The 13,512-nt window shown below is 35.9% G+C and overlaps 1 protein-coding gene across 8 annotated transcripts in view; it reads right to left on the bottom strand.

Annotated features, from left to right (window-relative positions):
- CHUK (component of inhibitor of nuclear factor kappa B kinase complex) overlaps nucleotides 1-13,512 on the bottom strand; it is a 42,188-nt gene that overhangs the window by 18,362 nt on the left and 10,314 nt on the right. For 7 of the 8 annotated variants that reach the window (XR_005793610.1, XR_005793609.1, XM_040486150.1 and 4 more), the window contains 10 exons: nucleotides 13,082-13,151; nucleotides 11,809-11,897; nucleotides 10,535-10,624; nucleotides 10,259-10,383; nucleotides 9,961-10,068; nucleotides 9,248-9,383; nucleotides 4,706-4,900; nucleotides 3,637-3,739; nucleotides 1,313-1,436; nucleotides 751-902 (listed from right to left, as the gene is read on the bottom strand). Coding sequence is in view for 6 of the 8 variants with exons in the window: in XM_040486150.1 (XP_040342084.1) it covers nucleotides 751-902; nucleotides 1,313-1,436; nucleotides 3,637-3,739; nucleotides 4,706-4,900; nucleotides 9,248-9,383; nucleotides 9,961-10,068; nucleotides 10,259-10,383; nucleotides 10,535-10,624; nucleotides 11,809-11,897; nucleotides 13,082-13,151 (1,192 nt within the window). In the remaining 2 variants the exon portion in view is untranslated. The remainder of the gene's footprint in view (nucleotides 1-750; nucleotides 903-1,312; nucleotides 1,437-3,636; nucleotides 3,740-4,705; nucleotides 4,901-9,247; nucleotides 9,384-9,960; nucleotides 10,069-10,258; nucleotides 10,384-10,534; nucleotides 10,625-11,808; nucleotides 11,898-13,081; nucleotides 13,152-13,512) is intronic. The other variant, XM_040486148.1, reaches the window with a different exon arrangement.

Below are 13,512 nucleotides of genomic sequence, written 5' to 3' on the forward strand. Positions count from 1 at the left end.
ATAATTATAGTGTTTTGCCATTCACCAGAATGCCTATTATACACAAATAGAAATAAAACACTAATCATAGAACCAACTCTAGTAGATAAACTTATTTACCCAATTGGACACTGCTGATCATTTATTCTAAGACACACATACCTTGCTTAAGACAAGTTTACAAAGAGGATTTATGATAGAAAACAAATAATGGTGGTGACCCCTTCAGCTTATTATTTGAATTTTAAATCTGCTTTTTTACATTTCCTGAATATAACTGAAGAGAGAGAGCCTGGAGTTAAATATTGAAAAACTGGAGGCTGTGTATTTTTTAAAAATGGGACTCCACAGTAGGTGGTTTGAAAGGAAAACAACCCTGGAATTATTTGTGTTATTATTTATAGAAAGGTAAGTAGTTTAAGATTTCCCTGTCTAAGAAGTCATCCCGATACAGACTTTGGATCTATTTTAAAACTGAGGCTTGAAAATCTAAAGTTCTTAAATTGCCTTTGAATTTTTCTGGAGCTAAACGATTTTAGTACAATTACAGTCCAACTGGGGAGGTGGGGGGCGGAGTAAAGTTGCTAAACTAAAGGTTAAAAGAAAGAACTACTATTCAGTACAAACACAGTTTATGATGACTTTAGGCGTCCTGTCTCTTCTTCTAACATGAATAGAAGTCAAACAATGGGCTATGAGGCAAGAAGGCAAAATGGGAGATGGCTTCAAGAGACCTGACACTTCTTTCAAACATGTTACCCAAACACTCACATATCCCGTAAGTCATCTGCTCACTGTATCTTTCCAAGTCAAGTTGAATGCTTTTGTGGAAAAACTCCAATTTGGCTTTCAGTTGCTGAGATGCTGAGATCAAAGTGTTCTTCATTTTTGTCAGGTTTGCATTATATCTAAGAAGACTTAACCTAAACCGTAGCCAAAAAAAAAAAAAAAAAAAAAAAAAAAAAAAATTGGTATTTCAGAAACACTGGACAACTTAATAGATTAAGTTGCCATAAACCCAAAGTCTAACTTTCTATTATCAATCTATGAAAAATAGTTAATTTCTAGAATCAGCTCTCTAAAGACTCCCTACCTGTGATATTCTAAGATAAAACAATCTTCTTCTACTAGGACTGTTCAGGAACTACTCTCAAGCCATTGCGAATGGATGATTTCATACCATTAGAAAGAATTAAGTTTGTTGAGAATATTACACTCCAGATTAGCCCAATATTTTAGTATTGTGTGAATACTGATTAGTGAAAAAAGCAAGATTAATTCTCGAGCATTAATGCACATGACACTGTACTGATAAACAACAGAATCCTCTTACATTGCTGCTCTTTGTCCCTGAAAGAGCCTGCTGTAGTCTTCTTTTAGCCCAGACACATAATGCACTGCTTCAGCCCATACTTTACGTAGCTGTATAATTGGAAGTTGTATTTTGCTGTCCCGTACTATACATAAGCAGATGGGAAAAAGAAGATGCTTATCATTCTTTGTGATTTCCTGTCCATGCAAGTATCATTCCTAAAGATTCTAGAAATGGATGCTAGAAAGAACCAATTGTTAGTGTTTCATGCAGTTCAATATACATTTATAAGCATCTGCAATACACAGCCCTATTCCAGCTATGGGGGGAAATAAAAATGAGTAAGACATAATCATAAATTTGCAATTATTCTTTTATCTGTCTTTTTTCTTGCTTCTCTCCAGTCTGAAATACTTTTTTTCTTCATTAATCCAAATTCTTTATTTCTTTCAAGTTCTAAATCAAGTCCCAAGTCCTCTATAATCTGCTATGGTCTTTGCTGCCTCTAAATAATAAATTTCATCTCCTGGACTACCAACCCAGCTTCAGGAAAACAGATACAGTAAACAGCAGTTTAATAAGATATGTTCTCTTCACTGCCAAATTTACAAAATTATTTATTGAGGGTTATCTCTTGCCCTTGGTAAAGGAAATGCTAGTTTCTAACACCATGGCAGATATGTGCTAAGTTCAATGAAATTCCATTTTAACATCATGAGATTCTCCAAGATTGAAAGAGATTCATCCTATACTTTAAAGTGGCAATTACATTCTGTTATTCTTTTCCAATGAAAACATTCAGAGAAAGAATACTACACTATGGTTTATATTGAAAAACCGTATTATCTGAAGCAGACTTAAAAAATAATAATAAAGCTATGTACCTGGAAAAATCTCTGTCTCCCCTAATAATTGATAGTCTGAATTAACCTTTCTTCTATTCCATATGCCCATAATTACTCCTGAGATTCCTACAATAGACAAAAACCCCAAACCAAAAAAATATATATATATAACCCAAACACTTTAAAGAAAAAGTCTAGGGGAGGGGAGCCTTTTCACACACACAAAAATCATATACATACTTTAAAAAATAAAGTCTAGGGGTGCCTGGGTGGCTCAGTCAGTTAAGCATCTGACTCTTGGTTTCGGCTCAGTTTATGATCTCAGTTTGTGAGTTCAAGCCCTGTGTTGGGCTTTGTGCTATCTGCTTGGGATTCTCTCTCTCCCCCTCCCCTGCTTGGGTTCTCTCTCTCTCTGAATAAATAAACTTTAAAAACGATATTAAAAAACTAAAGTCTAAAAATTGACACTCCAGTAGCAAGAAGCACACCTAGTGTCCAAATCTTGGTTTCTAATACTCTTCTCCGATTAAAGGAACCAGGGGTCCTTAGAGAAATGGCTGATCCTAGGACTGGGGCCAGAAATATACAAGATGGACCTGGAACATCTCTTGCTGCCAGAAAGGAAGTGCTAATAACTAACTAACTAAGTAAATAAATAAAACAAGGAAAAGTCTGAGAAACTGTCACAGCCCAGAGGAGCCAACTAAATGTAATATGGTACCCTGGATCAGATCATGGAACAGAAAAAGGACACCACATCAAAACTAAGGAAATAGGAATAAAGTATGGCCTTAATTAATAATTGGTTGGTTCTTTACTTATAACAAATGTACCATACAATATAAGATGTTAACAAATGAGGAAACTATATGTGTTGGGAAGGTGAATAACGTAAGAACTCTGTACTATCTGTAAATCTAAATTTACAGATTCACTATCTGTAATGTAAATTTAGATTTACTATCTATAAATAGTAAATAGTTTTTACAAAAAGCTACAAAAAGGTAACACAGATGAAAGATTACAGAATTTTAGCCCCATGCCAGTTGTGTTCTTGATTTTACAATACTGTGCTTGATTTTAGTTTTGGGTATACAGAAATTGATCACTTCTTCCAAAGAAAAGAGTAATTCTTACAGGATAAATGAAAATATTTGAACATTAAGCAGTATTCATACAATAAAATGAAATATTTGAATATGTTTAAATAATGAAGAAGCAACTAGAAAGTAGGCTTAATTAATAGTGGAGATTCATTCTTCTGTGACAGCCCTAACCCACAGAAAGTAAGTCTTCTTTCAAATGAGGGTTTTAGAGTGATTTGACCTCTACCATTTCACCTTCCAAACTATATAAATTCATTTTTAACCACACTTAAAAACCTGAAGTATGAAGTACAGAACAGAAACACCAAAAGACCATTTCTACTAACCATATTGAGTCAAAATAATATTATTTCATGTTTAAACCTCACTCAGTAAATGGGCTATACATACTTACCAATGTAATTTACACAGTCAGATAAACTTCTGGAAGCAAATGGTCCTTCATATACAGTCTTACTTTTATCAAACAAATATACCATATAGCTATCACAGCCTCTCTGAAAAAGAAACAATTAAAAAAAAATCCTTGAAAATCCTAGGTTCTCTAAGTACTTAAACATCACATTTCCTAATGTGAAATGCAAATGATTAAGGTCAATGTTTACTAGCATACCTTTTACAAATTTAAGATCTAGACTACTATTTAAGAAAAATGACTGTAGTATGGGCTAAGATGAAAAAGAATCACCAGACCCAAAAGTACAAAAGTAAAGTCTAACAACATATATCCACACAATGAATACTAGTCAGTAATCAAAAGGAATGAAGTTCTGATACATGCTAGGACATGGATGAACATCTAAAACATGATGCTAAGTGAAAGAAGTCAGACACAAGAGACTACAGACTGTATGATTTCGTTTATATGAAATGTTCAGAAAAGGCAAATTACAGAGATAGAAAGTAAATTAGCAGTTGCCTGATGTGAACAGAATGGAGATTAAGTGTTAGTGGACATGAAGAATATCATTGGGACGTAAATGTTTTGAAGCTGATTTATAGTAATGGCTGCACAATTATGTACATTTACTAAAAAAAAAAAAATGTACACATGAAATGGGTAAATTACATGAAATACAGAATTTGCCTCAATAAAGTAAAACGACAAAAAACAATAAAAGAGTCACGAGCACAATATTTTACCATCCATCTATCCTCTGGCAGGATCTATGAGACTGCTGGTCTAATTTCAAGGTTCTAGGCTTCAAGTACAAAAGAGGGAAAAAAGAGGGGGGGAGAGAACTGGCACCAAAGAGAAAGTCATACAAAGTTCAAAACATATCTTGTTCACCTTGCAAAGCAATAAGAGTAAGGAGCAGGATAAAACTAAATTAAGAATTATAAGGTGTGTACCATCACCTCCCCCAGGGGGATTCCAAGTATGCATCAGAAAAATGCAGGGCATTCAATCCCTCTATGCTAACAGACTTCTTATACTTCTAGGTATATTAGAATTCTCTTACAACTCCATCTAGAACACATTGAGAGGCTGGTTTCCGAGGATCCAGAGAAATTCCCGTCTCCGAAAGAAGCTCTTGAGAACCAGTACTTATTCCAGTTTCGCGCTCAATACGAGACTGCAGTGAGTGAAGACTTTCATCAGGTGGTAACAGAAAAGAAATTATCTTTGCAGAAGTCATATTTAGAATGTGTACTATCTGTATAAATAAGAAAAACAATGATTATTGATCATTTACTACATAAAAGATTCAGTGCTAGATACTAAAGGGAATATGAGCAAAAGGTATTATCTTTGCACTAAACAAGGCTTAATCATTTTCCAAAGTGAGATCTCCTTCCATAATTACAAAATAACATTCTGAAAAATGAAGAGTAGAGTTTACTTTTCTGTAACAGATGTTAGTTCCAAAGAATAAAGCTTAGAAACTATAGGCATGTACAGAATCTAGAAATAAAAGCCCTAATTTAGAAAGGCAATATTTATTTATTCTCAGAAACCTATTATAGATCTGGAAGGAAATACTCCCATTTATGAAGTCCCTAATAGATGCCGACCACAGAGTTAAGTGTTTTCACATGACATCCTGTTGATTAGATCTTCTAATTTCCATTTAGGCAAAGAGAGAAACCAGAGCCCTGAGAAGTCTTTTGAAGACAACATGATTTTAAGTTCTCTTCCTTCTACTATCCTTAGATAAGCCATACAAAGTTAATACCTATGTTTCTCCAGTGCCTTACATTGACTCCACAGGATAATGGCCAAATAGAAGATAGTAAGAAACACTAAGAGAACTAAAATACAAGTCAAATGCTATATGTACCAAAATAATGTAAAGTATTGTACAGATTCCAAAGGAGTTTGCTTGGTGTGAGGAAAGGGATGCTTTCTAAAGGAGGCAATTATGAGCTATACTTTGGAAAGGATAGAAAATTAGAACAAGAAAAGATTGAAAGAAGAAAGGTTCTTCTAGGTAGAAAACAAGGTAGGCAGAGGGGTAGAAAGAGATGACCATAACCAAAGAATATAAACAACCCAGTTCAAACGTACCTAAAATGATGCCCCTTATTATAGGAGATAAGGCTACAAGGAGACCAAGGCAGATTCTGAACATCAATGTAAGGGTTTGGACTTTATTCAATAAGCAAAGAGGAACTATGGAAGGCTTTCTAAATTGAGAATCTGACAAGCTCAGAATTGTTAAAACATCCAAAGGATAGGGGCGCCTGGGTGGCGCAGTCGGTTAAGCGTCCGACTTCAGCCAGGTCACGATCTCGCGGTCCGGGAGTTCGAGCCCCGCGTCGGGCTCTGGGCTGATGGCTCGGAGCCTGGAGCCTGTTTCCGATTCTGTGTCTCCCTCTCTCTCTGCCCCTCCCCCGTTCATGCTCTGTCTCTCTCTGTCCCAAAAATGAATAAACGTTGAAAAAAAAAAAATTAAAACAAAACAAAACAAAACAAAACATCCAAAGGATAAATCTGACAAAATAATTGGATATGTAATTGGAAGAGAAGGAACAGTCAGACAAGCCACCCCACCTAGGTAACTAAAAAGGTGATAGTACAAGAGGCATAGGAAAAGCTATAGGAGATTTAATGGAGCAAATGTGTTCAGTTTTTAATAAATTAAGTCTTGAGTGCCCGTGGGACCACCGAGGATAGTTATAGAGCAGTGATTAAACACTACAGAAAAGTCACAACTGAGGAAATAAATTTGGAAGTGATCCATATTCAGTTTATAGTTAAAGTTATACAACTAAAGAAATTACTAAAGAAAAGGAAGAAAAAGTAATATGGAAAAAGAAAAAAATTAGGAGAGAGAGACATTTAGGGTATAGTTACACTTAGGGGCATAAAAGAGGAGGCAAAGAAGGAATAATTAAATACTTCTGTTTTACCATTACCTTCAGTGGCAAGTTCAGTATATTTTTTTCAACTTTCCTATATATTTAGAATTTTTCATAATATATAGTTAGAAAACCATGCAATCAGACTCTCTGAATTTTTTAAAAGAAAGAAGTATTCCAGTAACTGTTTTGATTTCTTTTCTTTTTTTAAGTGAAAACCAAACACACATCATTCCTTCTTTGAACAATGTAACACCTTAGAAAATGTTCTCCAATAGCAAACTATTTTTGCAGTACATGCTTCTGTGTTCATGGTATTCCCCTGCCTATCTTTCCCCCTGTTAATTCTCCTCTTATCTTTTTTTTTTTTTTTTTTTCTTTTGAGAGAGAATGCACAAGGTGCGTAAGGGGCAGAGGGTGAGAGAGAGAATCTCAAGCAGGCTCCATGTCCAGCATGGAGCCCAATGTGGGGCTTGATCCCATGACCCCAGGATCATGACCTAAGCTGAAATCAAGAGCCAGGTGTTCAACTGACTGAGCCATCCAGGCACCCCAATTAACCCTTACTTATCTTTCAAAATTCAGTCCTATTATCATGTCTAGGAAATATCTCTGAATTAATTAATAGTATCCTACACATACCTTATCCTGTACAACCTCACAATAGTGAGCCTTTGAATAAGATATTACTGTACCTGGGCTATAAATAAAATACAATAAATAAATATTTGCCCAGATTCACAGATAGGTAAATAGTGGTTCTACAAACTGAAGTCTACAGACCAGAAGACATACAAAGAGGACTCTTTCCCTATGCTCTATAACAAGCAGATGCTCGCTCACAGACTCCACAGAGTGGAAATGATGCTATGATTACCATGACAAATCTGAAAAAATCTGGGATAAAAGATAAAAATTTTCAGGGGCAACAAAGAACTAAAAGGTGTTATCAAATCCTGCTGGGCTAACACACTGAGGAATGATTCACTCCTTGGCACAATAAAAGAAAGCCAAATCAAGAAGGCAGGTAACTTTTCAGTGTTAGCCAAGAATGACATCGACAGAGCCCCAAGTTCCTATTTAATAAAGTATGCCAAGATTACAGTAAAACCTTACACATTATAATTTCTCATTTCAATTTTTCAAAAAATAAAATTTAGCCCCATGCCCAACTGGCCTCCTTCCACCTGCAGGATGGCCTTGATCGCTCACAGCCAAGCCCTCACCACAGATTCTGCCCCTTCATGTTTCCAATTTTAGAAACTCTATCTAGTACTACTCAGTCAAATAGCTATGGAAAGCCTGCATATGAAAATCATTTCTGGGTATACAGCATAATAGAGCCTCTCATTCCTATCAATGAATATTTACTGAGAACCTGGTACATGCCCTGCTTTGTACAGAACACTGGGGTAGAGTGGTAGTAGGGTGAGCAAGTGTTAATAAAAGTAGTAAGAACCATCCCAGCATTAAAGAAGAAGATAACCTATATGGAGAGACATGAGTACAATTAGAAAATATAGTAAATATGATTATATGACAAACTATGTGACAGAGATCAATCAGAGAAAAGGAGAGTCGAATATGTGCCAGTGCAGCTGAGGAGATACAGAGACAGAGATCATTCTGGGCAGAGGACAGCATCTATCAGAGCACAAAAATGGATAATGTGCTTCATGGCATAAGGAGCAGTGACAAGTGAAGTAAAGGGTAAGAGAAGCAGGTCTGGGGCAAGCACTTGGTTGGATGGAATTGCATGAGCAAAGCTCCAAAAGCCAGGGAGATCAGTTTAGACTTGACTTGGCAGGCAAGAAGAAGAAATACGTTGGATTCTTAGACAGGAGAATAAAAAAGTATTTTCAGAAGATGAGATGGGAAGTTCATGCTGCATGGATTGTAGGATGGGGAGGAGGTATAGAGGCATGAAAGCCAGACAGGACATTTCCTCACCAAACCAAATCCCCTAACATTATACTTAAATGAATGAGATCCAATGGCACCAATACGAGGAAGGGGAAAATCCAAAAGATGTTTTTTAAGAGTAATCAACAAAGACCACTTAGAAGTAAAACTAAGGGGTGCCTGGGTGGCTCAGTCAGTTAAGCGTCTGACTTTGGCTCAGGTCATGATCTCACGGTTTGGGAGTTCAAGCCCCGCGTCAGCTGTGCTGACAGCTCAAAGCCTGGAGCCTGTTTCAGATTCTGTGACTCCATCGCTCTCTGCCCCTCCCCCACTTGTGCTCTGTCTCTAAGTCTCTGTCAAAAATAAATAAACATTAAAAAAAAAAAAAAAAGAAGTAAAACTGAGAAGGGGCGCCTGGGTGGCTCAGTCGGTTAAGCGTCCGACTCTTGATTTCAGCTCAGGTCATGATCTCACAGTTCCTGAGTTTGACCTCCATGTTGGGCTCTGCACTGGCAACATGCAGCCTGCTTGGGATTCTCTTTCCCTCTCTCTCTGTCCCTCCCCCGCTCATGTTCTCTTGCTCTTTCTCTCTCTAAAATAACTAAATAAACATTTTTTTAAAAAAAGAAGTAAAACTGAGAAGGCTTACTAAAGAAATAAAAGCAGATCAGCTCTAAGAATATCATTTTCTTTTCAAATAAGCATCAGGAAAAGATTACCAAAATATATTTATGCTTATTTCCAGATAAATTTGTTAACTTCAATGCAAGTCTTAGGAAGTAGACCACATTCAAACTAACCTTCAAATTCAGAATGTGATCCATTAATAGAAAACATCTTGGCTGCTTCAAAGTGAGATCAACAGGTCCTCCTCTTTGCTGAGGATCCCAATTCAGCATCAACTGAAGCCAGTTTTCCATGGGCTCTACTATTAAACTAGAAAGTATACAAAAAATAGGGTGAAAACCTTTATGTTCCAATTTTCCTTTAGTATTCTAAAAAAAGTAATTTTATAGGTTTCCCATGTCCTTTCTCATGACTCATCTGTGCCATTTTGTATCTTACTTTCAAGTAATTCATGAAATGACAAACTTTTTTTTCCATAAAAAACAACCCCAAACCTACATATGTAAGTACTAGCAACTTCACTAGATGAGCCCAGTTCAATTTTCCAAGGAACCCATTTACTTCAGTATCCCAAAAGTCTTCTTAAAGCAGGAGTTCTTGTTTCCACTAGACCTGTGCCGTCCAATATGGTAGCCTCTAGTCACAAGTGGCTATTTGCACTTATACTTATGTTAATTAAAATGAAATAAAATTTAAAATTAAGTTCTTCTATCACACTACAAGCTTTCAAGTGCTCTATAGCCTCATTTGGCTATCACGGATATAAAACTTTCATCATCACAGAAAGTTCTACTGCACAATACTACTTGAAACAGACAACAACTCTACTGTTCCTTTATAACCCAAAGAACCAAGAGGTGAACTTCCTCAACTACAATATACTTACCTACAAAGGCTATTTGGTTGAGGTAAATGGCTACTAAACCGAACTTCTCCTGTCATCTCTTCACATGCAAATATACACTTTGGATCCTTCTTCTTAATCTTCTCATGCCTATAATACAAGTTACCTCATTGACAACCTGATTCTCACAAACATTCTAAGATTTTTTGCCATGTAGTTTTATTCAATTATGTATTTAAAAGGTAATTACACCATATAAAGAGGGATGGAAGAAGAAAAAGCATGTAACTTAAAATTTCCATTCCCATTAAGCACACCAAAGTTCTCTCCCATTTCTTACCAGGTAAATGGCTGCAGATGATGCAAAAAGGGCCTATATCCAGCAATACATTCAAACACCATGGTCCCAAAGCTCCAATAATCAACAGTAGCTGTATAAGGCTTGTTCTCAAAGAGCTCTGGGGCCTTGAAAAGGAAAAAAAAAAAAAAAAAAGCTTTAAGTGTCAATACTATAAGACAAAAGCTACTTTATTTTTGACCTACTATATTCATGACCTTCAGAAGTAAGAACATGAATCCTGTACACTTAAATTCAAAGAAACAATACATGTCTCACCAGATATTGCAGTGTTCCCACAAAAGACGTACACAGACTTCCTTGATCAACATCTTTGGCATATCCCAGATCAATTATTTTATGCATAATCTGCAATATAATAAGTATTAAATGACTGAGAAATTTGAAAGGGAAAGGCAACAGTGTCCTTATAAGGCTCTGGAGAGGGTGGTGAGAAAGAGCTTGGGCTCTGGAATATGACAAACATATTTCAAGCCTGAGCTCCACCACTTATGTGATCTTGATCAAGTTACTTAACTTCTCTCATTGTATTTAGTTTCCCAAATAATGGTATTACTAACAATCCTTACTTCACCAGAATTGTTATTAGGATTCAATGAAATAATAAAAAAAGAAGAATTTAACACAGTGCCTGATACATGGTAAAAATTAAGTATAGACTGGCTATTAATTTTTATTTTGGTATATTCAAAATAAACTTGATCCATTAACCCACAAGGCAAAGGTAAGGATGACTTCCAAACTTGAAAAAGCACCATACCACTGAATGAGTAAAGACCTATCTAACTTCCAGAATATCCTGAAGTCTTTAGATACAAAGAAAGCAGAAATGGTTGGTTGCCAAGCATACACGAAAGGCTCCTAAAAGAAGAAGCGCCAGTAAGATTTCATCACCTCCAACTGACCACCACGTATCATTCACTAAAGACCACACAATCCAATTCAAGGTTCAGACTCTTGGCTTTACATCTTTATTAGTATGGAACCTGGGTGCTAGCTGCAAAAAAACTATTCAAATTATTCTGATAAATACAAGTATTCCAGAAGTCAATTCACAATTTCTGGGTCTTCTCATGATGACCCATTTAAGAATCTGAAAAATCAAGGTTTTGAATTTTACTTAAATATAGAACTTAGGACGTTTGGGGGAGGAGAATGAATTTATTCTTTCTTAAGTAAGAAATGCAGTTAAGTAGACATATTTTTTCCCCCTTAAAGTAAATCTAGGATGTATGTGTGGGTGCTGGATGTTCTATGTAAGGGATTAACAAATTATTTTTACTCACTATCTGTTATCTCTACTAGATACTCTGTTAGAAAACAGAAGTGAGCAAGATAGGTGTTCTGTCTCTAATGAAGCCCCTGTGTTAGCAGAGGAGACAAACAACTAAACACAAAACCACAGTTCAGTGTTGTAAGGCCTGGGATAGAAAAAGTATAAAATGCTGTGGAAGGGCACAAACTTCAAACACTAATTACACCAAGGAGACTGTATTCAAATGGCATGTAATATTTCTTCAGGTTTCACCTACCTTTCCACCAACATCCTGAAGAACTATGTTTTCAGGTTTTAGATCACGATGTATGATTTTGTTTTCATGCAAATATCGGATCCCAGACCCTAAACAAAATTTAAAATGTATTTTGAGGTAACAGAAACACTGAATTAAAAATAAATTCATCTCAGGGAGCCTGGGTGGCTCAGTCGGTTAAGTGTCCAACTCTTGATTTCAGTCAGGTCATGATCTCACAGTCATGAGATGGAGCCCCGCCTTGGGCTCCATGTTGGGTGTGGAGCCTGCTTAAGATTCTCTTTCCCCCTCCCTCTCCGTCTGACTCTTCCCTACTCACGAGCACGCTCTCTCTCTTTCTCTCTCTCTCAATAAATAAATAGATAGATAGATAGATAAATAAACTCACATTTTGTACAGATCTGCTCTGACAATCAAACTTTTTGAAGTTTTTTTTTTTTTCTTTTTATTTAAGTAATCTCTACATCCAACATAGGGCTCAAATTCATGACTCTGAGATCAAGAGTCATATGTTCCTCTGACTGAGCCAGCCAGGCACCCATCTGATGTTCAAATTTACACAGACCATCATAACTATATGATTAATGATATTATAGCAGTTAAGATTCTCTCTGCAGAAAATCCAAGAACATTATACAATACTGCAGAATTATATATATGTTCCTTTATGAGAATGAACATTAAAAAATGGAACAAGGAATTGAGAAAATCCTTATTGATCAATTGAGAAAATCCCTCTAGTTTTCCTTCCCACCTAAATCACCCTCTTCAACTAGACTTGGTCTCCATGACCTAGGAAAAGAGGCAAAATCAAAATATACAGGGAAACATATCCTTGGCTTCTGAGCTTATTCCATGGGCCTAAGTGCAGATAATTTTAGGGATTTTTCAGGAGTAATTCTGATTAAAAAGAAATTTCATCCTAAGTTGACTTGAAAACCTATGACCATGAGATGCAATGCCATTGGTAAATAAAATTACTATGTTAAGCACATAGGAAGGGAGAGTAAAATTGAATAAGGTCATTGCACACTATTTTTTTTTATCTGCAATTGGAACATCTATTAGTCAAAAATGGACTCCTAGCAAAAAACAAAAAATTAAATATCCTAGTTTTAGTATCAGCAGCAACAGTTAAATTTTTCTAATTTCTTATAGATTGTAAAAATGTAGGCTTTGTGCAGTACATCAAAGATTCTCCTTAATTCTCAATATGTAGAAACTTTTATAAACCAAATTAAATTATGATGGTATTTTCAAACTGATTACATACCTATATCACTCAGTAAAGAAAGTATCTGGCTTTCTTTAAGCCCACAGCAATTTTCTGGTTTGTTGAGTAGCTTAAGAAAAAAAAAAAAAAAGAAGTCTAAAAATGTATAATGTCAATATAGCTTGTCAGTAGTAGCAATACATTAATCACTATACTTTAATAGAATATTCAAATAAGAAGTTATAATTAAGAAAATATAAGAGGGGGAAAACTACCAAAACCATACTGAGGACTTTATGTTAAGACTTACATAAATAAAGATAAAGGAGGAAAGTCTCTGAAACTGAAAAAGGCTGGACAAAACCTCACATATACAAAAGTAGCCATAGGGCATATTTAAAATGAGATGAGAGGGGCGCCTGGGTGGCGCAGTCGGTTAAGCGTCCGACTTCAGCCAGGTCACGATCTCGCGGTCCGGGAGTTCGAGCCCC

This window comes from Herpailurus yagouaroundi, unplaced genomic scaffold (assembly GCF_014898765.1).
Source record: "Herpailurus yagouaroundi ecotype Mexico unplaced genomic scaffold, PumYag 163, whole genome shotgun sequence".
NCBI classification, from domain to species: domain Eukaryota; kingdom Metazoa; phylum Chordata; class Mammalia; order Carnivora; family Felidae; genus Herpailurus; species Herpailurus yagouaroundi.